At 48.0% G+C, this 26871-nt stretch overlaps 1 protein-coding gene across 4 annotated transcripts in view; it reads right to left on the reverse strand.

Annotated features, from left to right (window-relative positions):
* Nucleotides 1-26871, reverse strand: part of AGAP1 (ArfGAP with GTPase domain, ankyrin repeat and PH domain 1) — a 559767-nt gene that overhangs the window by 340958 nt on the left and 191938 nt on the right. For 3 of the 4 annotated variants that reach the window (XM_046643545.1, XM_046643544.1, XM_046643542.1), the window contains exons 2-4: nt 26804-26862; nt 19061-19148; nt 18366-18377 (exon numbers count right to left, since the gene is read on the reverse strand). In XM_046643545.1, the coding sequence (XP_046499501.1) occupies nt 18366-18375 (10 nt within the window). In that variant the 5' untranslated portion in view covers nt 18376-18377; nt 19061-19148; nt 26804-26862. The remainder of the gene's footprint in view (nt 1-18365; nt 18378-19060; nt 19149-26803; nt 26863-26871) is intronic. The other variant, XM_046643543.1, reaches the window with a different exon arrangement.

A 26871-nucleotide genomic window follows, 5' to 3' on the forward strand; every position in this document is an offset into this window, starting at 1 on the left:
GCTAAGAGCCCCACAGCTAGTATGCAGCAGGAGCAAGAGCCATATCCAAACATGCTGACTGATGCCTTCCTCTCTTCTCTTCCATGTGAATTTATGCTAAGACAAGTTCATAACAACGACACTGCCCATAAAATAGCCCAGAAGCCTTGGTGTCATTTTCCAGTGCCCACAGGGCCAACACCAAGAAGGCAGGGGGCGTGACTTTTCCTCGCTCTACTCACAGCTCCGGGAAGGGGGCATCTTCAGCTCCGAAAACCATCCCTGCACTTAGGAAACAAAAAAGAAATAAACCTGCCTATCACTCTGATTTTTTTACTCTCGATTTTCATCTTTACTTTTCCATGCCTAAGAAAAGGATGAATATTATTCTTGAGTTTAAAATTGCATTTGGAGAGCATGCTATTTCCCTTCACCATAAGAAAGGACAGGAGCATTATTCTAGTATCTGAGCAAGACACAGTGGGGTAGCTATGATCCTTTCTGTAGATGCAAGTGGCCTCATGTCCTGTCAACAATCTTGAGGCCCTGCCTTGGGGACCGGGTCTCCTATAGTCATGGTTGAGAGATTCTCATGCCTAAAATTTTTTTCCTCATTACTTAGTGTTGTGATAAAATGGAAAGGATGATCTGCAAATTTTAATGTTTCCTACTGATTTAAAGCCAGTGGAATGAGAGAGAGACATTGAAAAAGACTACGACTCGTTTTATTTCTCCCTAGGAGAATATAAAACAATTTTAATCACAAATGTGCCAGAAATTTTTTAAAAATTAATTTTGCTCTTTTAACTGTGGTAAAAATAACAGAAAGTCAGTAACTTATTAACAGTGAGGCTTTGGAGAAGTTTTGTATCATGACATTTAAAAGGAATTCGGGATCACATTTATTTTTACACGGGGAAAAAAATTCTATTGGTAACATATTAGTTTACAAAATTTAACCAAATCAGATTTCATTTTCTCTGCCAATTTTTTAAAAACTTACATTGTTTAAAAAAAGAGGAACTAGTATAAAATGTACTAACAGTAAGGACCCAATGCATGGAGACAAAGTACTTCCAGGAGTGAAACACTCAGGGTTACGACTTGAGGGGAATGAGGATATAATTGGCAGGCCATGATCTCTGATGACTTCATTTAACCCAGATCTAAGTAAAATAAAAAAGGAAGATTGGGGGAAAAGGAAAGTTCCAGGGTAGGATGGTAGATCTGAACTTTGCTATGACTGAATTTCCTTTTCTCCATTACTAATAAAATGAGGGGGGGGGAGTAAAAACCAGAAGGAAGAAAATTCACCATCCACCAAGAAATGGGGCATAGCTTCACATAAGAAACCTGGAAAACACTGGCCTTAACAATAAAAAGGAAGACTCTAGAGCTGGGTGGAGAGGGGCTCCCAACGCCACTCCTGGGTCAACAACAGCCCCCAAAGGGCAGAGGGAAGACACGGAAGAGACTGCACAACCTTAACCGTCCCAAGACCAGAGGGAGGAGGGGGAGCTGGAAGCCTCAGAAGTGAACAGCCGCTGAGGCTCCCTGGAGACAAAGAAGACTAGCCAGACTGCAAGAGGGGGCCCCACCGGGAATGACAATATATACAACACCCCCACCCCGTGCTTCATGGGAACCTGGTGCAGGACATCCCACAAAGTCCCAGGAAGAGAAGAGCCAGGTCTGTAACAGAGATCACCTTGGTGTGGAGGTGACTCCTTCCAAGATCAGAGGGGTGGGTAGGGCATGACGACTCATTTTATACTGTAATTCTCCGGGAAATAACAGCCAGCCTCGGGTCCTGCGGCCCAAGCGCTGGTCTGGAGGGGATCCGGGTACGTGACTGAGTGAAAGGGAATGTGGGCAGAGTGGTCTGCCCATTCTGGTCCAGCACACTCAAGACTAGGGGCATCAGCTCCACCTCGTTCTCCTACCACAGGAAACCAGATGGTAGGGAGCTCCCCACATCCCCCATCTGACTTGGACAGCTTCCCAGTGACCAGCCACTAAGATCTGTCTGTGGGCACGGCCAGTGTGATGACCCAGAGCATGCAGGAATCCCAGAGCAGAGCCAAGACAGTGCCAATCTCAGCAGAGAGAAGGTCTGGGCAGACGCCGGAGGAGGAGAAAGCTGGAGATACGTTGAGGACACCATGCAAAGATACTATGGGAGGAAAAAGAGGGGAAGAGCGAGGCAGGAAGGGAGCCTGCAAACCGCCAAGAGCCAACGGAGAAGAAAATAAAACTCACAAAGCAGAAGGAAATCCTTTACAACTCCTTCCCTTCCTGATTGCAACTTAAGAACAGGCTTCCAAAAAGACAAGGACTCCAGAGATGAGAATTTGAAACAACGTGAGATGAACGAAGGCCCAAAACAACATTTTGGAACAAATGAATAATATCCCACAAAGGAAGGAACAGAACAGACACCGCAGAAAGCTGAGTTTCTGACATAGAGGAATGGCTTGAAATAAACACAGCCAATGAGATTAAAAACAGAGAGATGACAAAGTATTTAGAAAGAAGTTAATTGACAGAAAGACAGACAAATGAACCTCATAAAAAGAAACATGGTTTCTCTGAGGACGAATCCTCAACAGAATAACTAAGACTATTCAGAAATAAAATACAAGGGGATTTTCCTGAAATGCAGACAGATCTGAATCTGCAGATAAAAAGAGCAAACGATGTTCCAGGAAAAAGTGACACAGACTCTCAACATCACTTTAAAGAGAAAACTGAGTTTCTGGGGATAAAGTGCACACACCAGCAAAGGTGAGGTTCTCATCACGCTGCAGTTTCAAAGCGACTCCGAGGAGCCCTTGTCCACAGAGCCTGGGGGACTTCGAAAACGGCTCACTGAAACATTGTTCATATACACAGAATTGTTTTTGAAACTGTATCATAGTAACAAGCAGCCTGCCCTGGTAGGGATGCTACACACTAACGGAGAGACCAAGAACACAGGGGTTTGGCCCTGTTAGGTAAACTCTCGTGCAATCGCAGAACCCACCTTCTGGAATGCTGGCAAACTCGCAGCTTCCCACCGGCCTTTTAAAAACCTGGTCCTTGCCTTTGAACCTGAAAATTTTTTGTGCAGACAAGCACCCTATTACGGGGAGTGTCCCACCTTCTCATGAGTGACAAGCCAGTTACATGTGTGGTGAATGCTTTTTTGTGGGACATAAGCCAGTTAAGCAATAACAAGCAAACAGTTAACTAGCTGACTCTGCAGTATGTTAAGGGAATTTAGTGCCTACCAGGATTTAGGGAGAATCCTATCGGAAAACTTTTACAGAGTGAGGGTGATTGCTTTTATTAATTCAACTTGGAATTTTATAAGTCCCACTATTCCTACTACATTAATACTTTTGGATCTATTTAACAGAAAAGTACCTAGAAATGGCAAATGGGTTGATATATATTTTTCTAAAGTGTCACTTGTGTAGCTCAGGTTTTCTTGACATCAAGCAATCAAACATTAAAATTAACGGGATGAAAAGGCAGATACAAAACTGAAACTGGAGACCCCACGGCCTTATTTTGTGTTCATAAAAACAGCTTCATTGTTGTCTTCGATAAGCAACGGGTCAGAAATTTATAAACTAGAACTTTGTACAAGTTTTATTAGTGGAAGACCAGGACATACCAGAGATCTACCTAAAATGTCTTCTAAAAGTATGATATTGCTGCTCGAAAAGAAGTTGGAAAGTAATGATTGAGGAAGTGGCTTGTTGCTCAATAGTTAAATTCAATTTTCCTACATCTTAGCTTCCAAGATCGTTGAGGAAAATGTGCATTAGCAATTTAACACATAAAACCTATTAAGAGCGTTCTCCTCCAAACAATGTCTTTTTACGACTAAAATAAACACGGAAACTCTGGGTAAGTGTGTGGGTTGGTTTACCTGGGCCAATTTCCAATCACCAACATCCAGTGCAGACCCAATTTCACTTTTAAGTTTTATTCATCTCCCCCCGACCAAAAACACTATTTAAAATTGCTGTAAAACAGTATAATCCCAACAAAACAGTCCGTGTAATAAGAGCTGCAGAATCTCAGATACACAAAGAATAAAATCTGCCCTGCATTTTCAGCAACCCCAAAAGGCAGGCAGGCCACAGAGCCCAAAGCATGTTTTTTCTTGTAAAAGTGTTCACGAACTCCACTTTGAAACAAGGGGACCACTCGCTGGAGGGAGAAGCCTGCACGCAAATGCCGGCTCATCTCCAATCCTCAGTTTACCCTCCAAGTGTGATGCTGGCTCTGGTGTGATGCTGGCTCTGGTGTGATGCTGAGGGTGGGGGCCTCTACCTCAAGGACCACCCCTGCTCCCAACTCCTTGGAGTGTGAGCCAAGGGCTCCTCCAGGACTTGACTGGCCCTTGGGCTCGAAGCCCCCAGACTCACTCGGGCTGCCCTGGGCTCCATGCACTCGAACTTTCCTGCAAAGCTGTATTGGGAAGTGAGCACCCTAACCCCCTAAAGCTCACATACTACTTCCATGGAACTCAGTACTCTTCCCACTAACTCAGCAGCTCTTCCAAGGGTCAGGCACCCTGCAGGGGCCGGCTCGGCCCAGCACTCAGGAGACGTGATGACCCAAGGTCCTTCCGAGCCCCCTGAACCCAGCTGTTGATCTGTACAGTGGCCCTTTCGGGGCAGCATAAGAGGGGGGTGAGTACAGCGGAGGGGACCGGGCTCAGAGCCACCCATCAAGGGTCAACCTGAGGCCCACACCTCTGGGATGGGTGATCTTGAGCAGCTGGGTGGCCTTGACCTTGAGGCTCCTGTGGCCTCTGGTGTCTCAGTTCCCTTATGTGAAAACTCAGATAATAACAGCACCTGTCATGCGGCCCTGGTGAGGGGGGCACGAGCCAACGCACGTCAGCTCTCAGCTTCCTTAAATGTTACAAGTGCCTCAAAAAAATCACCTAACAATTGCTATGTTACAATGTCGACTTTGTGATTCCCAAGTGGAAACTCACCCTTCAAGGGAGAGTTTCAAAATGCAAATTCAAGGAAAAGGGAGAACGAAGACGGTAGTAGTAACTAGACAATGAAAGATGTGTGTTGTACGCTCAAATTCCCATAGTAAAATCGGGGCTTTCCCTAATACATCCTCATGATTCTACACATTCTGGAAGGTCCAGGATAATACTTCTTTTTCCCAAGTCAAAACAGCTCGTGAAATAGCAAGTCTGGGATAGTGCCACTCAAGATGCTCCAGGGAGAAGATTCGGTAAGTTACATTGTCTCTGTGTATACTTATCCAAGTGCACGGTGTGTTTCTAATCTCAGACCGGGGCTTCCCTGTAAGCCAGTGACACAATTTGGTTCTTATTAGTATTTGGCAAGAGTGTTCCTGTGTGAGCTCCTTTTGCTCAGCTGTCACGGCTCTGCTGCCAACGTCTCCTTGTCACCTCCCTACACTGGGTCAATAAAGTCTTGGTCTTCTGAGCCACCACTCAACAAATATTTAGCAAGCCCCGCTACGTGCCAAGCAACAGTGTTGGTGCTACGAACTGAGTGGACAAGACAGAATCTCTGCCCTGAGGGAGCTTATTGTCAAAGGCAGCGGGAGGAAAAGGAAACAGACGAGGAGAGCCGGGCTGGCGGGGGACAGGGGCAACAAGAGCAGATGGAGCCTGTGCCGTCGGAACCCACCGAGGACATGGGGCAGTGGGGGGCTGGTTTTGAATCAGCACTCTGAAGGAGAAAATAGTCATATAATGATGAACACCCCCCAACCCCTGATAAAATCTCATTTATAACCAAAGAAGTAAACTGTTTATTGCAAATGTTCCCATGCCCACCACTGTGGTTGGAGTTGAACATTCCAGCATCTACTACTGTCTCTGAAATAGCTAGTGTGGTGAACTTAATGGAATGTATTTAGTGATGCACATTTGTATCTTTGGGCGGAACATGTCCTTATGGTTATTTGTTTTATTTTTAATACTCTGCACATTTATTTTAAGCATTAAAAAAAGGTAAACATTCAAAGAGCATTTGGAGATTCAGGAGAAAGACCTAGCTCCTCACCAGGCGTATTTAAACAAGGCTTCCTTGCAAGTGACGCCACGTGTGGCCTGAGATACGTGTCCAGGGTCAGGAGGGTTAGAAACGCAAGTGTGGGGGTGAGCCAGCCAGTACCACACAGAAGCCAAAGGAGGGGTTTTTCTGGCTATCAACACATGGGCAAAGAGTCTCTTCATCCCCTCAGATTTTATTGTTCTAAACTAGCATTTCCCATGAGAAAATAACTTTCTATCAAAAAATAACTTGTCATATAAACTCTATTTTTGAATATGCAATTCTAGAATTGAACATGTAAAAACCCTGGCTTTAGGAATTTTTGTTCACACGATGCTCTGAATATAAATCAGGTGTTTGTTTCAAGAAACTCAAAGAGGGTGGTTGCTGTTAGATTTGACCATATAGAGAAACCGAGATGGCCCACGCATTGGAATGACTTGATGTTGCTTTTTCACAGCGCAGTGTGCAAGCCGGCCAACTGCCCCTGTTCAGCACCAGAGAATGAATATTTTAGGCATTGAGGGCCATATTCTTTGCTTGTTTCTTTCTTTATTTGTTTACTTATTTTCACAAACCTTTAAGAATGCAACCACCCTTCTTAGGTCACGGGCAGCAACAGAACGGGGCAGAGGGATCGGTGTGGGGGCCTCAGTCTCACGTTTGGCATTTCTTTAGCTGACACATGCACGTGACTGTTTGTACTGTCATCTGCTTTCTCTCCTGGGACCCTGTCTCTCTTACATTCCCATGGAAACAGCGTAATTACTTCAATGAAGGAGTCCTGCAAGGTTTGTCTCCAGGCCTCTGTCCCCATCCTAGAGGGGACTCTCGTCCCCTCGCACGCCTCTGAGTTGGACAGCACTAAGACGTGGAGAAAGCGTGCTGTCCACTGCTGGCAGGAGACAGGACGGCCCCTGGGTGACCTCGTGGGCCTGTGTGTCACTGCCTCTCAGGCTAAACCTGATCCTGCAAGGCTGGAGAAGCTCCTGCATCTGGAACCACTTGGAACAAACTTAGCTTCATCTGCCGCTGGGGCACCGCCAGGCTCCTGCTCAAGTCAGAGTGCGCGCCAGGGCACTCGGCCCTGGACAGCCCAAACACGCCCTTCAGCCAGTGTTCCTAGAACGAATGGGGAGCCACCACCCCTGACGAGGCTGCAGAGGGCTTGGTAGTGAGCTGGTCCCCACAGCTCATTCCCATCATTATGTGAGTTAGGCCCCACGCCCAGAGGTTGTTGGAGGACTCCTCCCATTTGTCCTCTGGCATCCCTCTCCAATGCCAGTACCCCTGTAATGACCTGTCTGTAATGACCTGTCGGGAGCCATGGGGTCAGCCCCCGAGCTCCCTTCAGAATCCTTCCACATTAGCCGTTCCCCACCGGGTTCCTCTCTCTGTCCCTAGGCTGCAATGGAAGATGCACAGACCGGCCGCCTGATCAGCTTCCGGATCTCGCAGTCCTACCTCACCTGGCCTCTGAGAGTTCTTCCACGCGTCCCCCACTCTCGACCAGGCTCCAACCTCTCTTCTTCACTCAACCTAAATCCACTCCCCTCCTCCCTGTGTACAGAGCAGGGGACACACCGAGACTTGGTTTCCATCAGCAAGCCCCCCATTCCTCCACACTCTATCTCCACAGTCCAACATACTCGGCCCACTCAGGCAGCCCTCAAAGAGCAAGTGCTTTTTTTCCTTTTGTTTGTGGTTTTTTGGGGTTTTTTTCCCCCAATATGCAAAACAGTAAGAAATGGGACTCCAGAAAAGGAAAACAAATGCAGGCCACAGGTGCTACCCCCTCAAGGCCATGTGACCAGAACACCAGCAGCTTCCAGACCCAGGCTGGGTGTCACCATCCATCACACTTAGTGTTCTTCCTGAACCTAGATCCTGCCTCAGAATCCTTCTCAACACAGTACATCTGGGAAGCTACCCTGGATGAATAAAGATGACATTGTGAGCTGAATCTGGTTTCCACTTCTGGCCTGGGTCAATCATCAACGAATTCATTAGGTCAAACCACTCGAACCATATCAAACTATCATCTTTTATAGATGATTGGCAGCTGTATGTAATGCACACACACACACAGTCTGGCCCAGTCCTTCTTGGGTCTCATGGCTGGTTCCCACCGATGCCTCAGCTGTTGAGTTGGCGGTACTTGACTCTTGCAGGACACAGGAGAACCTGAAGGCATCTCATTACATCACGGGTTCTCCCTTTGTCATTCTTTCTGATGTTTGGTCTACTCTGTTGCTGGTGTCTTAACTTTAACCTCCCTTATCTCCACGTCCTGGCCTTGGAGATTGCCATGACGCCAAACAGAAGTCTGTCCTCACAGTTCTAATGCCAAGCAGGCCTGATCTTAAAGGCTGGAACGGGGGCCGGCCCGGTGGCGCAGCGGTTAAGTGCACATGTTCCGCTTCTCGGCGGCCCGGGGTTCGCTGGTTCGGATCCTGGGTGCGAACATAGCACCACTTGGCAAAAGCCATGCTGTGGTAGGCATCCCATGTATAAAGCAGAGGAAGATGGGCATGGATGTTAGGTCAGGGCCAGTCTTCCTCAGCACAAAGAGGAGGACTGGCAGCAGTTAGCTCAGGGCTAATCTTCCTCAAAAAAAAAAAAAAGGCTGCAATGTTTTCGTCAGACAACTTTGGCAATTCCATCCACAACCAGCCATGACTGGAGTGTGTGTTCTAGACATTCAAATACCTCCCAGGCCTCCTGTGGGATGGAAACCTCCCCACCTTGACCATGCAGCTTGGGCAGCTTCCCCAACCCTCCCCACTTTTCCTGGAACCAATAAAATTGATCGAGGGGGAAGAAAAAGTGGCAAGTAAAGACACTGCGGGGGAGAGACATGCAGAAAAATTATTTTATGAGCTCATCCTTTGAGATCCAAATAATGCTTAACATCCCAAAGACTAAGTTTTCTGCCCTTGAAGATGAAGACAGAAAATAACACCTGAAAAAGCCAGAGGTCCACAGCCTGACAGAGGCTGTGAAAGTCATTGACAGGGGCAGCGTTGGGGTGGTGAGTTCAAATAGCGCTCTGAGCACCTCTCCTAGGGCAGCAAGTTCTCACAACGCAACCCGGGTATAACGGATCTGATTAGGGAAGAGATCCGCTTGTTGGTTATGACATAGGGACAGTAGGTGACTCAAGCAATGCCAATCAGAGGAGTCTCTGACTCTTTTGCTGGAGCTATTGAGAAAAACATTCAACTCTTCCTCCCCATCATCCATGCTGCCCGTCTCCTGTGAGCACTAAGGACCACGCGGTCATGAGGTCACCAAACGGGGAGACCCAGCCGAGGACACAGCCCAACAGGGGCAAGAGATGAGAGAGACAGGTTCCTCACTAGCTCACGTGGGTCAGTAGACGAGGGTGTTTCTAAAGCTGTAATCATCCCCTTAGCTGCTCCAGGTACGCGAGTTAATAAACTCCCCCTTTTCTACTTCGGCCCATTTAAGTGGATCACCGATCCCTTGCAACCAAGAGTCTGGACTAAGACAATGAACGTGGACCCTGTGGCCTGCAGATCAGAGTAGGCAGCTGCCCAGGCAGGTGGTGGCCTGGTCGGCTGCCAGCAAGATGGCAAAGTCAAGGAGCGAAGACAGGGGTAGATGGGGCAATGGACCAAAGTGGCACCCAAGAGCGGTTTAACTTTGAAAGACCCAAGACTATTTGCTAATGTGCAACAAAGTCATGCACTTAAAATTCTCAAACACACGGCTGGACTGAAATTTCTTTAGGGAAAATGATTTGTAATTTCAAATGCAAAACTTTCTAGACTGGAGTCTCCTTTTTCCTATTAAAAAAAAATGGTTTTTAACAACTTGGGATGTCATGAGGTTTCTTAAGGAAAGCAACAGTTGTGTCAACAGCACACGCTATACTACTTTGGGGATCTGTGAGTCCAAAGACGTAAATGAGCATTTGTGGGCTGCCTTGGGAACCCAGAAGCCTGCACGTCCCTTTTTGAGCGTTCACAGAGTCTCATTTGACCAGGTGTAAATAATGACCTCAAATCATAGTTATTTGTTCAGAAGGCTCTTCTCCTCTCTGGAACGCACACGCTGAGCACAGGCCCAGTGCCCAGCTCTCAGTAGGCCCTGGGTTTCTTGTTGAATTAATTGTAACAATATGGGACGATGTGTTCTGAGTTCCAAACAACCAACTTAAAAAACACAGTTTGTCCTGCCAATTTTGTCAATGCCAAAAACATGACAACCTCCTTCTCGTAATTTTACAGCTTTATTTTTCTTGTTCAAATAAAGCAGAACACGCTTCTCGTTTATTTCTTTGTTGTTCTGGTAGTAATTTTAGCATCCTTCACCTGTTTTAGACAATATCACCTGATGCTCAATCTGGCTGCTGTGTGAGGAGGATTGAGTTAGTGGACCGTTACATAGATGAAGACAGTGACAGCGGTCAACGACATTTCTGTGGTTGAAGGCTGGGTTAGTATCTGAAATAGAGTATCTGAATCAATTTCCACTTTATCGAGTAAACCAACCTACTAGCAGGCTCGTAATCTTAAGGTTTACAAATAATCCTCGTTAAAAGTTACCATGTAATCATTATCACTTGGTTGCAAGTAACATGGTAAAATTATGCTGAAAAATTTAAACGGCTAAATTTCAAAACTACTCAAATTTTATTAGCGTTTACATATTTTTTTCATCGGAACATTAAACAGCACCCAAGAACGTGTTTTAGAAATAAGCCCTAACATCTGTTTAGCAGTGGTAGCTGACAAAATTTTTTTTAAGTTTATTTGATTTGGAAAGGGTTTTTGGAGCTGACAGCTTAAACGCATTTCATGTGTCCCAGAAAATAAGGCTGGGTGTTTACCACATGGTTTGTTTCTAAGAAACTAAGTAAACATCCATTTAAAAAAAAATACTGAAGATACACATGCTCCTTGAGAACTCATTTACTGCCCTGACGAGAGAGACATCTGTTGGGAAACAATTCCAGGCAGAGTCCCGAAGGGAATGGATAGACAAACAGAGGGCCAGCCGGGCTGCAGTGACCTTACAGCCAGCAGGACCTCACTGCCACAGGAAGTGACCACTAGAACTCTCCGCCAGCGTGTGACACCGGCAGCCACAAATGGGCAGGGGAAGGCCACAGCACAGGCCCATTCAGCCTTGGGGGAGCAGAACTGGACTCAAAGCACTGGGAATGAGAAGGCAAAGATGGCTGCTGACTCGCTCACCATCAGTGTCACCGTGCACTGAGCCTGCGTCCAACCTGAGACCCTCCTGATGTTGCAGCAAGTCCGTACAGCAGCCCCACCCCCATGTGTGAGAGAGACCTCACAACTCAGCCCCAGCCTAGAAAAACCTGAGAGGGGTGGTCAGCCCACTTTAAATTCTATTCATTTCTCTAGTATCCGAATTGCATGGTCAGGTCTGAGGTGACACTATGGGGCGCTACTTTTGATGACCTGAGCTTTCCTTAGAGCTGCCAGAGTAACCAGGTTGATGAGGGAAGATGGTCCCTCACGCATATTGTAGCCTGGCCTGGGCTTGATCAAGGAGCATGGTTGGGCAGAGTGAGCAGGACACCAGGACCTGAAACCACACTTTGAGAACAGCTGAGGGGGCTGGCCGACCATGTGGAGCAAGGAGACGCAGGGGCAAAGGAGCAGGGATCTTATTTAAAAGGCGTGACTGGCTGAGCCCTCGCTCTTTGCCAGGGGCTAAAGCAGAGTCTGCTACACACATCCACCCTCTTACTTAGTCCCGACAACAACTGGAAAGTAGAGCAGAGTATCTCGCTGAGACAGGCTGGGAACCCCAAGTTTCAATGGCCACAGGCAAGAGAGGGCCTGATACAGAGGCTCAGAGTTTCTAGAAGGTAGTGTAGCCACTTTCCCTGGGGACCTTCAAGAGCCTAGGCAAGACGGGGTTGAGGGAGCAGTGTGGGGGAGGCAGCCCCTCCAGCCCTAAGCTCCTGCACCCCAGGTTCTCCTCAGCCTCCTGGCAAGACGCTCCAGCTCCCAGGACCATCTTGCTTCCCTCTCTTCTTTGCCCCACTCCATTCCTGAAATCATTCAACCCTTCCACACCATGTGTCTTTTGGGGAGGAGGACTGGCCCTGAGCTACCATCGGTGCCCATCTTCCTCTACTTTGTATGTGGGATGCCTCCACAGCATGGCTGATGAGTGGAGTAGGTCTGCACCTGAGATCCGAACCTGCGAACCTGGGCCACTGAAGTGGAGCGAGCAGAACTTTAACCACTTGGCCACAGGGCCAGCCCTCTTGCACACTATTTCTTAAGCCTCAATCATTAAAGAAGATGCTACACAATTATAAGTCTTTCCACGAGAATGGGAACCAGTTCGTTTCTTCCTGGGAACCCTCCAAGTCTTTGCCCAACTCTGTACAGCCATACATATCTCATTCTACCCCACTCTGCTTTATTGTGCTTCACAGATGTGTTTTGGACAAAACCCTCTACTGGCCAAAAGATTACCCCTCGATGAAGGCTCCGATGGTGACTAGCATTTTTTAGCAATAAAGTATTTTTTAATTAAGGTATGTACTTTTTTTTTTAATGTAATGCAACCTTAATAGACTACAGTATAGTGTAAACATAACTTTTATATGCACTGGGAAACCAAAAATTTGTGACTCGCTTTATTGCAATAGTCTGGAAACCAACCCACAATTATCTCCCAGGGTGCCTGCATATCTGATGTAAACCAGATGACCGAAACAGACAAGCTTCTAGGCTCCTCTGGGAGAGATTTAAGAGATGGGACAAGCCCCGTGTCTTTCCCTGGTACCCAGCCACAAAACAGACGCACATTCGGAATTTCCTCTTACTTACGCTCAGAAAATCTCATTTCCTGTCTTGCGTTGCATGAATTTCCTACCTTATCATCTCACCCATTTTCTGTAACATTGTAAACTCTTCCTTAGCTAGTAGTTATAGTCACTCTCAGTATCTAACATTTTCTCCCAAAATGCTTCTTAATTAGCAGGATGTTCCGCTTTCTTCTGTCTCCCTTATCTGTTGCAGACTCTTCTCTTCATATGGGAGAAACTCCCATTATCTTCCCACTGGGGAAGGATGCTGCTTCCCCTCCCTCTCGGGGACAAATTTCCTAGTTACAAGTCAGCGTTTTCTGTTTTCGGGAGAGAGGGAGGGGAGTTGGCTGGAGGAAGCTGCAGGTTGCTGCCACCCTTGTGTGGTCACCGCCAGGAAGAATGGGAGAGCACAGAGACGAAGGCATCATCCTCCGGGAGGTGAGAGGCAGTGCCATCGCAGCCTTTCCGCTGGCATGTCCCCCATTACCAGGCTCTTGGCCAGGAAGCTGCCAGCTGCTGGTCTAGATAGAATCGGGGCTGCCACAGCTTTAGAGCTTTTCTCCCCAAAATGTGAGCTGGTTAAGAGTCTACGAGAAGCTGGAGATTCACGCACTGAAGGAATGAGAGTCCCCGATGAATTAAACTCATGAGGACCTGGGAAGGAGAGTCAACTGCTCCCAGGTCATGCCCGGCTCACGTCCTTCGTCTGGTTGCCGCTGACCCTTGCTCCCTCCCCGGCGGGCAACTGCTGGGCCTCAGCGGCAGGCAGGCCCCTGCCCTCCTTTCATGGCTTTCACATCTGGATGAGGAATTATTCCAGATTTGGAACAAAAGAAGGATTTCAGACAACATGACTTCATCCTGGCACTTTTCACCCCATTTAGCAGCCTGTAGTTCCTTAAAAAATTAGCTAAGAGCAGTGAATTTTATAACCACAGGAAGGAAGCTCTATGGCATCTGGAAGTTTGTCTCTACCGACCTTATAATCTTCCATTCAGTCCACGAGACGGTTTAGTACGGTCTTAGAGAGCTGGTGGCCGCTCTCCCCTGAACTCAGATACACCACCATGAAGGCTGCTGCCAGGTTTCGGCTTGACTGGGCTCCAGGGTCCTTCCAGACAAGCTGCCCGGCACAGCTAAGCAGGGCCCACTGCATGAAGGAGGATTAACACAGAGAGAGATGTCATGGAGACAAGGTCGTGGAGCAATGACTCTGTTCTGAAGCTCAAAAACCTCAGGGATCCCACAATCTCCCCCTCTGAGTAAAGCGTCTCAGGGTGGGTCCATACTTTCTATCAGATTCCCAGATCACGCTGCATGGCCTGATCTTCCTTCCTTTTTCTTTCTTTTTTTAAATCTTGAAGCAAGAATGTTAAAAACTGGCGGTCACGTGGGGTCTGTGGTGGGGAAGGCGAGGTGCACAGTGAATATTAAGCAGATAAACACACGAGGTGGAAACTCAGATTACAGGCCCGAACATCATTCACAATTCTAATTAGCAGCCATTAATAGGGCACTAACGGTAAAGGGGTAATTTTCATCTGATTCTCTTTATTCAAAGCGAATGACAGCTGTGAAATTCCCATCAGAGGTGTAAAGGTCACACGTAAGCTGATCCAATCTTTGTGAAGTTCTAGAACAAACTAGCAGTGAGCATTGTCAGGGAGGTCTGGGGCAGCTAACCGCTCCTCTTGTCACCAAGACGTAACAGGGCAACCTCAGCAGTTCCAAATGCAGCTTCTGTTTAAACATCGTATGTGTCTAATGTACATACTGTTGTGGGTTGAATTCTGTCCCATAAAAGATACATTCAACAGGCTGGCCCAGGGCGTAGCAGTTAAGTCTGCACGCTCCACTCTGGCGGCCCAGGGTTCAAAGGTTTGGCTCCCAGGCACAGACCTACACACTGCTCATCAAGCTGTGCCGTGGTGGCATCCCACATACAAAATGGAGAAACACTGTCACAGATGTTAGCCCAGGGACAATCTTCCTCAAGCAAACAGAGGAAGATTGGCAACAGACGTTAGCTAAGGGCCAAGCTTCTTCACCAAAAAAAAAAAAAAAAGGCAGGGGAGTGGTTTATGTTCAAGTCTTTGACCCCGACATCCCCGCTGTGACCTTATTTGGAAACAAGTAGATGTGTAGATGTGATCAAGTTAAGATGAGGTCATACTGGAGTAGAGTGGTCCCTAAATTCAGCGACTGGTGTCCTCATGACAAGAGGGGAAATCTGGACACAGAGACACAGACACAGGGAGAAGGCCATGTGACGACAGAGGCAGAGGTCACAGTGATGCATCTAAAAGCCAAGAAATGCCAGAAGTTGTCAGTACACCAGCAGCAAGGAGAGGCATGGACCAGATTGCCCCTCAGGGCCTCCAGAAGGAACCAGCGCTGCCAGCACCTTGGTCTCGGACTTCTGGCCTCAAGAATGTGAGAATAAATTTCTGCTGGGTTTTTTTTTTTTGGAGGAAGATTAGCCCTGAGCTAACATCTGCTGCCCATATACGTGGGACGCCTACCACAGCACGGCTTTTGCCAAGCGGTGCCATGTCCGCACCCGGGATCCGAACCGGCGAACCCCAGGCAGCTGAGAAGCAGAATGTGTGAACTTAACCGCTGCGCCACTGGTCTGGCCCAATTTCTGCTGTTTTAAGCGACCCAGTTTGTAGTAATTTGTCATGGCAGCCCTCAGCCTCAGTAATACATAGATCTCTCTCACACACACACACGCACGCACACACACAATTAAAAGGCAATCTGCCTGTACAAAAATTTTACTCTTTGGATTATTTTCATGGAATCACAGGCTCCCTACTGAGTTACCCACTTCTGCATTCTTAACTCACTAATTAAAAAACACACACCATCTTTAAATCCATCCCTCATTTAAATGGCATCTTTAAAATTATCTAAACCGTGTGAGTCAGCTTTCTTTGCTACAAGAATAAAATATGAACCAAAATGTATCACACAATTAAAACACAACAGATGTTATCCTCTGAGATCCTGCTAAAGTCGATCTGATGGAAAGTACGCTCCGGTGAAGGTCTGGAGGTCATCCTGCACCAGAGCTTCCTTCCGGGAGAGGACTCGCTTCCAAAAACAGGAGGCCCTCACCACCTTAACCGCCCAGCAATCTAAAGATGCCCACCACAGGTCAGAGTAATGTTAAAGGATATTTACACATTAATTAAATCAAAAGAACAACCGTGTGCAGACATGAGAAGAGCAGGGAGCTTCAATGAGCAGTGTGGATAGGCAGATCACACACCCACACCAGCAGCAACATGCCTTTCATTTAACCTTGCTGCCCACGTGTGGCCGGAAGGCAACTGATCCCACTAGCAGTTATAAGAGGAAAGGAAGATAAATTAGAAGGTAGTAATAACAGCAAGAAATGGAAGCGTCTCACAGCTAGCTCAAAGCCCCACCCTTTCAGCCTGGCGCCCATGATGCCCACCACCAGCTGTGGTCTCACCTGACCCTTTGTCTACAGAAGTGGTCGCAAGTGGGGCTGAGCTATAATTGGCTTCGTCCACCTCCTGCACACCCCGGAGAGGATTCCCATGACCCCGATGCTCCCCATAAACCTGGGAGATGATACTCTACATTTCAGCTCCAGTAGCATTCCATATGCAAAGCTTCTCAATGAAGGGAGAACAGGTAACCAATTGACGTTAACACATTTGACAAGAATTGAAATCACTTTCCAGCTACAGGCTCACTCATGGTGATAAAGAACTTCAGTGCAAGACAGCAAGAGGTCAAGGCTTTCTCATTCATTTCCTTTCAGAAACAACCAGTTACGGTTCCCTCTTGCCGCCATGTGGACCGTGGACAGTCAGTGGGAGTCAGCTCCCTGGTCTCACTGAGAGGCAAAGATGAGGCCACCTGCCTAGTCCCAGGCAGGCACAGGGGGCCGGCCCCTGGGAAACGGATTTGCCGGGGCTCAGGGGCTTCCAGTTACAAGGTGGCATCTGTCTTCACAATCTTCAGCACCCAGAGGCCCTGGGGCACATCCCCTAGGGTGCACCTGGGTGGGGTGCTGCTCTAAGCTCTCAGAGCCCCTGGAGAACAATCCCCTTGACCTGAGGTGCATCGATGGGTGGTCAGGTGGCCAGGTGAGCTTCTGAAGAGCATGGGAAAAGATCATGGACCACCTCCCCGCTGGCCGGGCCTTGGGCACGGGCCCCTCCAAGGGGACGAGCTATTTCCACTTTGCAGGTGGAGGGATGGCCTTTCCTGTACTCATGCATCCTTTTCTATCCTTTAAAATAACGTATTTTTAAAATCGTAGGTGATACCATGAAATTTCAGCAGAATGAAATGTGTTCCTTGAAAAATTAAAGAAGTGGGACTATTAGAAATAACAGTTTAGGTCCCCCCACTGGGTGCAACTTTTACTTTTGAAGTATGAACATTCAAGAGAAATGCCTTCATGCTAATCAAAATACAAGAGCCCCTTGCAAAGAAATCACACTCAGACCCAAATTTGACGGAACCAACTGTGAACACCCGAAGGGGACACAGAAAAAGCCACAATAGTGACAAAATAGCACTGCATGGGGAAGGGAAAGGCATCTGTGAGCAAGACAGCCAGTGACTGTCACTCTAGCCACACCAGACACTGAACCAAATGCCAGAGAAGCTGGAGCATTAGCATCACCCCAGGGGCCCACACCACGGAGGCTCCAGGACCCCCAGCTAACATCCAGAGCGTTCCAGGGACGGGCTTACAGATTTACTCAATGATCATTTCACTTGCGGCCAGTTTAACCAGCCCCTTTGCAGGTGCTGTCATCAACCTCCACAATAGCTAGCCCCCAGCAATCAGCAGAAAACCCAAGAAAAAAAACTCAAAAGGACTCTCTAGGTGGAATCAAAATGACCGTGGCTACAATCCACGCTCAGACACAAAGGAACAAATAAAACAGAGGCCAGAAGAAGTGAGAAAGACTTCTAACTTGATCACCTTCCTTCCTCTCTCTAAATCATGCAGCTTTCTAGCACCTGTAAACATTCTTCATTGGATAGTCAGGCTTTTTCTGATTCCCACATACTCGCCTTCACTTCTAATCTTCCTAAACTGTCAACTCAGTGTGGATCATAAAAAAAGTGGGTCTCTCCCCAGTGTGACTACCTCAAGGATGTGACCACCTTGAGGCTTTTAGGAAACAATTGCAAAATTCTGCAAAATATCGGCAGCGCCCCAAGCAAAGACAGCCACAGAATTCCATCTTCCATACCCTTCTGAATGGTTACATGGTTTCCAGGACAAGAGTTAAACACTAGAACAGGTGTTACAGGAAACATGTGAAGCTACTCAGGACTACTGCTAAAAACACATCTAAGGGACAAAACAGGGTGAAATGTTTAACTTAAAAAAAAGAGGATAAAATGAAACAAAATCGGATGAGACACAGAACGAGGAGGGAAGGGAAGACTACAGTACAAGTTGTGCCTCTCCTCTCTCTGCAAACAAGACAAGCGCTGCCATGAAGAAAATGTATAGTTACCTGCATCCATATCTGCAAAGAATGGAACAGCCAGTAAGAAAAAGAAGGAACCAGAAATTCAGTGTCTCAGAGTTGGAGTTTAAAAGGTTATATGGAGAGAAAATATAATTTAGAAAACTGCGTGTGAACTCTATCTTGATTAGAGGGACACGGGGGCTAAGTGGCTTCCAGATCATTACTGTCATAATTGTATTTAAAGCAAAAAACAAAATATGGATATGTTAACTGAAGACGTAAATGCCTCATGGCAAAAGAAATATCTCATTCTCATGCAAAATGATTATTAAATGTTCAGAATACAATATAAGGGGAGAAACATACTCAAACATATGGTGGTGGGATCTGAAAAGCTTGTATCTGTGACTAAGTAACAGTCTATACAAATTACGGATACACTCAATATCCAGATCAGAGAAACATCTGAGCAATATTTAAGGAGTAGCACTGGATTAACGTTTAAAAAGACAGAATCATTAGGAAATAAATTCAATAGCATTTCATGGTTCTACTCGATTGCTCCAAACGCCAAAGTTAGCTAAAAATACTACAGAATGATATACCTGAAGATTTTTACTGCTCAGTATTTTATTACTTTCTTGACATGTGATGCATCAAAGTAATGATTTAGGATATCTACAGAAAAATTTTAAAAACTAAACTCTCTGAAGCTTGAGACTGCCTGCCCAACAGCATACCTTCTGGAGACTCCTCCTGGACGTACGTGCCGGTCAGGTACCGGTGCACCAGGGCCGACTTGCCGCTGGCCAGGTTACCCACAATTCCCTGGAACAAAGCAACAGACGATCGATCAGTATCATCACAGGGCTCGATTTGGCAATCTGCAAACAGAGAAAGGTTAAAAGGCACTGGAACCCCAAACACAATCACAGCCAAGCATTGGCTGGATGGCCAAAATTTGGCTCATTAAACCGTCTGTTGGAGTGAAGGGGATTCCAACACCTTCAATTAACATCTGACGTTCTCATCAGCCTCGCCAGCTCTCCAGGCAGGTCAGTGCCAGTGGAACACCCACTGGTGATGGTATCTTCCAGATGCCCTGAGCCTGAGCGGTGGTTACAACAGGCAAGTATGCAGTGAGTCAGCCCACCAACATGTACTGTGCACCCTTCACATACTCACAAGGCACCATGTGAAATGGGACTCAATGGCAGTACCGAGCAATGCGAGGATAAGAGGGATATTCTGGTGTATTCCATCACAACTTCGGGGTAGAATTTCAGAGCTGGGTGAGACTAGTGGAAAAGCCACTCAGGGAGGGAAAAGTGTGGGGAGAGACTGGAGGGGCAAAGCTTGGACCAAGGCAGCGAGGAGGAGAGCAAGTCTGCATCCCAGCAACACGGGGGCCACGCTGCAGGACTGAGAAGAGGACAGAGCGGGTCCCATGTCAAGGTAGCAGAGGTGGTCGCACTGGGTAAAGACGGCCGTGAGGGCCACTGCTCTAGCAAGGGAGAGCAAGCAGGTTGAAACGGACGAGGAAAACACAGTAATCTGCAGGCAATGGCGGCCGTGTGGTCCTTCTTCAGACAAAGCTTCCCTGTCCACGCAGCGGGGATCCCGGGACTCGAGGAGGGCCGGCCCCTCAGGGAGCCTTCCCTTTCCCTGTGCTGGGGAGCTCGACCCCCCTCCACCTTCTCTGCAAAGCTACTGATCCAGAACCTCGTCCCACATGCTAATTTTTAACCTCCTGTATTTAATCTCCCCCACAAGAACTTTCCTATCTGCCTTTGAGGAGGATCAGATCAATTCTTTAAGAAAAACAAAACAAGAGACCCGCCCTTGGACAGAGGGGCCCTCCTATGAAGAGCCCGCCTCCCGCTGTCCACCAGGGACAGGCCTCAAGGCTGCTCCTCCCCATCAGCTCGGGGCCCCACTCCTGCCTCCACCCTAACAATCTGAACTTCTGACCCTACGGCTACGAGGATGCTGCCCCTGAGGTCACCAACGACTTCCATTTCTAAAACCACTAGCCTTTCTCTGGCTCCTGACCCAGCGCCATCACCAGAAGCTGTAGATGAGATTCTCTTTCTTCCGACTTTCTATCCCGGGCTTCCTCCTTGAATTCCCTCTCAGCTCACCTGGGCCCCTTCCCTAGATCTCCTAGATTGTCCTAGATTCTTCTAGCTCCTCAATCCTAACACCCCCGAGTGTGCCTGGCCACAGTGTACCTACACTCACTAAGCTGATTACAGAAACTCATTCTCCAGCCCCCTTTCACCCCCCAGTGCCAGGTGTTCCTACCCAACCCCGCCAGGACTACACAAGTTCTTCGTACACATCCGGACACCATCTACACTGCTACCCAAACCCCAGCACATCCAAATCTTGCCATTCTCTCCCCAACCTGCTCATCATCCTCCATGACCACATCCCCACCCAGCCTCTCAAACCAGAAACCTGGAAAGCCCTCCCTGACGCTTCCCCTCGCCCCCAGCTGGAAGTCACATCTTCACAGTCACGTCGGGACAGGCTGTGTTGTCCGCTGAATCTTGGGAGCAGCTTTGAGCTCACTGCCTCCCGCGAGCTTCCCCTCTTCACCTGGAGAATATCAAACACATTCTTTAAAATTACCACTGTGAAAATGTTACTCCCTCATTTCACAACCCCAGGGAGAGTCCCAGTGCCTGCAGGCCAAAGTCCAAATGTGCAGGAACAAAGAACGAATGGCCTCCCTCCCAGTCCTCACACACAGCATCGCTGTGGGCACAGAGGCCCGGCGGCAGGTCTGTGAACTTACCGCATGAACACTGCACTCTTCCTTCCACCTGGGCACCCCTCCCTTCTTCACCTGATGAGAGTTTTAGACGGCCTCCCCGCTTCTCCTTCACATACCCAAAAGGCCTTGCACTGTCACTGGTGACGTTCTTGGCTCCATCTCCCACTACACTCAGGTCCCTCCTTGAAGACCAAAAACTACGTCTCTGGATACCGGCAAGGACACCAAGTCTGAATCCCTACACTGATCAGAGTTTTCAGCCCCAACAAAGTGTCTAGTAAATATGAGATGGAAGGATGGATAGAGAGATGAATGGAGGGATGGAGGCAGGAAGGGATGGATGGATGGATGGATGGATGGATGGGTGGGTGGCTGGGTGGATAGAGGGATGGAGGGAGGGAGGGAGAGATGGAGGGATGGAGGGAGGGATGAAAGGAAGGATGGATGGATGGATGGATGATGGAGGGATGGAAAGATGAATGGATGGATGGATGGAAGGATGGATGAATGGATGGATGGATGGATGGAAGGATGGAAGGATGGACGGATGGAAGGATGGATGGATGGATGGATGGATGATGGATAGATGGAAGGATGGACGGATGGATAGAGGGATGGAGGGATGGAGGGATGGATGAACGAATGGATAGATGGATGGATGGATGGATAAACGGAAGGAGGAATGGATGGATAGACGGAAGGATGAATGAATGAATGAATGGATGGATGGATGGATGGATGGATGGATGGATGGATGATGGATGGATGATGTATGGATGGACAGAAGAGACGGAGGGAGATTTGTTGGTGGATAAATGAATGATGATGCCAACAACTAGAAGAGCAAACACAGGAGTGAACAAATTTGGCATGAGATTGTGGGCTATACGTTAAAATCTGACCTTTCTAAAATCCTTAACCCATCCTGCCCCTCTCCCCAGTCACAGCCCTTTCATCTCTCAGCTTCCCACTCCTTGCCTTGTCTTCCATACTCCAGCTACCAAACCGCATCCTAACAGGCCTTGCTCTCTCCAGACAGCTAGACCTTTCCCCATCAATCACTGCCCAAAACACTACTCCTACTCGTTGGTCAGCAATCAGTTCAGATGTCGCCTCCTCTGAGAAGTCTTCTGAATGCCACAGCCTCAGCCACAACCACGCCTCTCCTCAAGGCATCCTTAGTGCCCTTCTCATCATGCTGGCTTGTGGACTTATCTCTTTATTTTACCAATCTCACTACATGGGTGTGACTCTCTCCAATGCCGACAATTCCCTAAGGGCAGGGACTGTGTCTCATTTGTCGCTGGCTTCTCTGTACCCCAGCCTTGACCCCAGCCCAAAGCAGACCCAACAACACCAGCTGAATAAATGAATGAACCACATGCTAATGAGTATAAATGAGATGCTTTATTACCACGGCTCAAAGGCAGACGAAGTGGACAGATCCTAAATAAAGTTGTTTCCCTTCCTGACTCGACTTCTGTCTCCTTTTTTACCTTGGGCCTCTATAATCTCACAATTTCTACCTATTAATTATTCTTTTGCTCCAGGGCACCTGCTGTTTGTCAGCTTCGTGCTGAGAAAATCCAAAACAGTATGCCGCAGAATTAAATTTTTAATTAAGATTCGAGTTCCTCTTTTCTGAGGAGGAAAATGCTCAGAATCCCACATGGAGCAGCCCGTGCTTTCTATGCGTGGCAATATTCCTTCCTTCTTACACGGCAACGATTGCGAAGAATCAGCTTACCCCTTAGAAGGACCAAATCAGTCAATCTCGGGGATGGAGTGGGAAGGTGTTTTATTCGGTCTGAATGGCCACCTCATAGACCTTATGCTCCCACACCATGGGCAGGATTTTAATTTGAAATGCTGGCTGAAACCAACAGCAGACTGTGAGGAGGAAATAACATAACGGATGAAAATACTTTCTAAGCCGTAGAGCTCCACCGGGATCCATACGCTGCTAGCGGATGTACACAGGAGAGAATGGAATCAGTCCATTCTGGGTCCACAGGCATTGTGGGCAGAAAGAGGTAACATGGGCAAAGGTGTTCTGAAAATTACAGAACCGCGTGTTTCAGGGCCAACAGGTCCTAACCATTGGCCCCCCTGCGTCCTCTGGGCATGGCCATGAACTGTCAGGGCGCCATGCTTGACACTGTCACATTACAAGAAGAGAAAGAATGTGGGGGGGGTCTTTGTAAATTTATTTCTCTGTTGTCCCACATCTTTACCACTTACCTGGTGTGGTTGGCTAAAAAGGAAATCGAGAACTTTTGTAAAAATCCCAGCTGGGAATTCAGTGAAAACATACAAATCAGATGTGACAAGCTGCTGACTAATGCCCACCTCCGCAGGCAGGATGTCTAAGCTGCGTTTACTCTTTCCGCCCAGGGATAAGCATTAAGCATGCGCTGCCCATCACACATCTCAAGTGACCTGCGTTTGGATCCATTGCAGCCCCAAAAGCAACGCGGCCATTGATTATCCAGCCATCACACAATTTCCGAAAACGTGAGGCATGGTACTACCACTCTTGAAAAGAAAGCAAACATTGAATTTTTTTTCTCTGACAGATTCCGGAAGATTTATTGCAAAATATGACATAAAAGAGCCCATTCGAGGCTTGCTATTAGGTCATTTAATTGTTGTGTTTGTGAAATGGAGTCAGGGGTTCCGAGGGCGCTGACTGAAGGGGCCACCTGTCTCGGGGGGCTGTACTAGAGTGGGAAACAATCGCAGCCCTGTGGACACACAGAGGCTGCCTCTGAACAAAGGAGCCGTTTCTGCAGACGCTGAAAACTCCTTAGCACAGACGGGATCTGCTGAGGAGGCCGATGAGGACGAGCTGCCCGCTGCTTCCACAGCGGGAGGAGCCCAGAGCAGAGCCCGCTGACCTGCTGGGGTCTTGTCCCTCCACACACAGGGCAGGGGGCAGGACACAAAGACTGTCCTTCCAGAGAACTGCAGGCTCATTCACATTCCCTGACCCGTGGGATGGAGTCAACCCCTTCAGCAAATTCAAGCAAACTTTAAGATTTACGTTTTAGGAACACAAATCCATACTGCCTTTTAATGGAATCACCCCCTACACCTCCGGGCATCAATTCCAGAAAATTACACTCTTTTGAAATACCAGCAGAAAACAAGTTTTTGGTAGTGAGCTTCTGCAATTATGGGCCGGTCTGAACATGTGGGCTCCGGGAGAACTCTCCACAGACTACTGAAATCGGGTCTAAATGGGAGGGTTCGATACTCAGTGATCCCAGGCAGTGTGTCATACTATCAAAAGGGTGACCACTGGCCTCCTGAGGCTAGTTCAAGGTAAATTAATTAAACATTTCAAATTCAGTTCCTCAGATGCACTAGCCATATTTCAAGTGCTCAATGGCCACCTGGGGCCAGTGGCTACCACGGTGGGCAGCAAAGAAAGAGAACATTCCCATCGTTGCAGCAAGTTCTCCCAGCCGTGCTGATGTGGGAGCAGAAACTCCGGGCTCAAAGCCCGCTCCGCCACTTACAAACTGCGTCTCCCTGGGCAAGTTCTTCACGTCTCTGAGGCTCAGCTTCCTCACCTGCGAGATGGGGATAATGACAGGGTCCAGCCCGTGGGGCGGCTGGCTCTCAGGACTGAATGAGATGATTACCTAAGGCATTTCACAGCATGCCCAGAGCAGAGTAAGTGCTTTAAGAGCACAGTTATCACTGTGAATGTCCAAACATGATTCCTGTTCTTTTGCTCCAATCACGGAACCTAAATGGACCTTGGACTGTCTGGTGAGGGTGCATCTGAAACTGGTAAATCTTCCTAGAAAACTCCTGGGAACCACACTGCCCACTTCTCAGCCTCCGTTGGACAGGTATTTCCCGCAGGTGTCCTAACAGGATTACCAGGTGCCAGGTACAGTGGTTACGAAACACCGAGGACAGAAAGAGGTGGCTGTTTTGGGGCCAGCCTTGCGGAACCCGGGCTTCTGAAAGGGCTCTGGGACCGATGGACCCTTTGTCTCCCAAGAGGAAGGAAACCCGCTGGCAGGTGTCACAGAGAGAGGTCAGAGATCCGGAGGGAGGAATGAGGGCCAAACAGGAAGGAGATGGGCCCAGCCGACGACATCCAGCGATGGCAGTGGGGATGGGCATGTCAGACACCGATGGGAGGGCACAGGGACCAGGCCTCCCAACTTCAAGGTGTCTTCCTAGACGCCCTGTATTTTTTAAGCTTAAAAACGTGTTTTTGCTGGTGACAAAACTGATATACACTTTCTTCAAAAATCTGCACGTTCCTTGTCGCTCAATTTCCTCATCTCAGGGGCAAGAAACCTGAAGGGTTCTGTCCCGGCCCCAGGTGCCTCGTCTCACCCACAAAGCACCACTGAGGTTGGGGCCCATGGGAAGACGTGGTTCAAGGGCCTCTGGGGACCACGGGGCAGACAGGCTGGAGCTACCAACAGAAATGTGGACCTTGGGAGAAGGGCATACGCAGGGGAAAGAAACGTTGAAGAGAGAGGGACCGGGGAAAAGGGAGCAGGCCCACGCCCGAGCCACACTCCATCTGCAGTTTGCTGAACGGGAAAGCTTATCTGTCTCCATTTTAAAGCCCAAGTCCATCATTTGAGAAGTTTAAAAAAATACACATACACCCCCATACATACATGTAAATATACAAACACAGACACATCCCCCAAATGCCACTTATTTCGTAACAAAGAACATGACTGTCAAAAGTTCTATCTGCCCCTTCCTTTCATCCTAAGGTAGGGGCACAGTGGGGAGATGCTCCAAGGTGTGGCTGCAACAGAACCAAGTAATTTTTTATAAGCCAATTTTAAAGCTTTAAATAATCTCATGGTGCTTCATAATAAAATTTATAATAAAAACAAAGTTCTTCTTTTAATTTGATGCCACTACTTCGTAATACAATAGTCACTTTTTTTTTTTTAAAGATTTTATTTTTTTCCTTTTTCTCCCCAAAGCCCCCCAGTACATAGTTGTATATTCTTCGTTGTGGGTCCTTCTAGTTGTGGCATGTGGGATGCTGCCTCAGTGTGGTTTGATGAGCAGTGCCATGTCTGCACCCAGGATTCGAACCAACGAAACACTGGGCTGCCTGCAGCAGAGCGCGCGAACTTAACCACTCGGCCACGGGGCCAGCCCCCAATAGTCACGTTTTTTAATGACAAATTCCAAAGCTTGATGGCTCATTACAGAAACCTTCCGTGACATGCTATAAAGGATTAATGAAGGCATGGTTGCATGTGTGTGTGTGTGTGTGTGTGTGTGTGTGAGAGAGAGAGAGAGAGAGAGAGAGAGACACACACACAGACAGACATTTGGAAATAAGAAGATAAACGAGAGAGAGAGAGAGAGAGAGAGAGAGAGAGAGACACAGACAGACAGACAGACATTTGGAAATAAGAAGATAAACGGATCCTGCCTTGTGCACACAAGGCCACCCTGGCTAGTCGTCCGTCCCGGCCATGGGAGGCACACTCAGGGCTCCAGCCCCACACTGTCAGCTACACCTGGACCCTCCCAGGGATGCGCTCAGAGGCGAGCCCCACGTCTAGGCCCCAGGAGACGAGCAGGCCCCTCGGGACACAGGTTTGTGGGTGCTCACAGGTCACATCCTGCCTCTTACTGAGGCCCCCACCTCTACTCCTGCAGGTGAAGAATGACATCTACCAAGGCCAGTGGAACCACTCACCACTTTGAGCTCCGGCACAGATCGACTTAGCGTCCATTCCTGGCTATTCACAAAGGCATCTGTAAAAC

The sequence above is a fragment of the Equus quagga genome, chromosome 17 (genome assembly GCF_021613505.1).
Source record: "Equus quagga isolate Etosha38 chromosome 17, UCLA_HA_Equagga_1.0, whole genome shotgun sequence".
Taxonomy (NCBI): domain Eukaryota; kingdom Metazoa; phylum Chordata; class Mammalia; order Perissodactyla; family Equidae; genus Equus; species Equus quagga.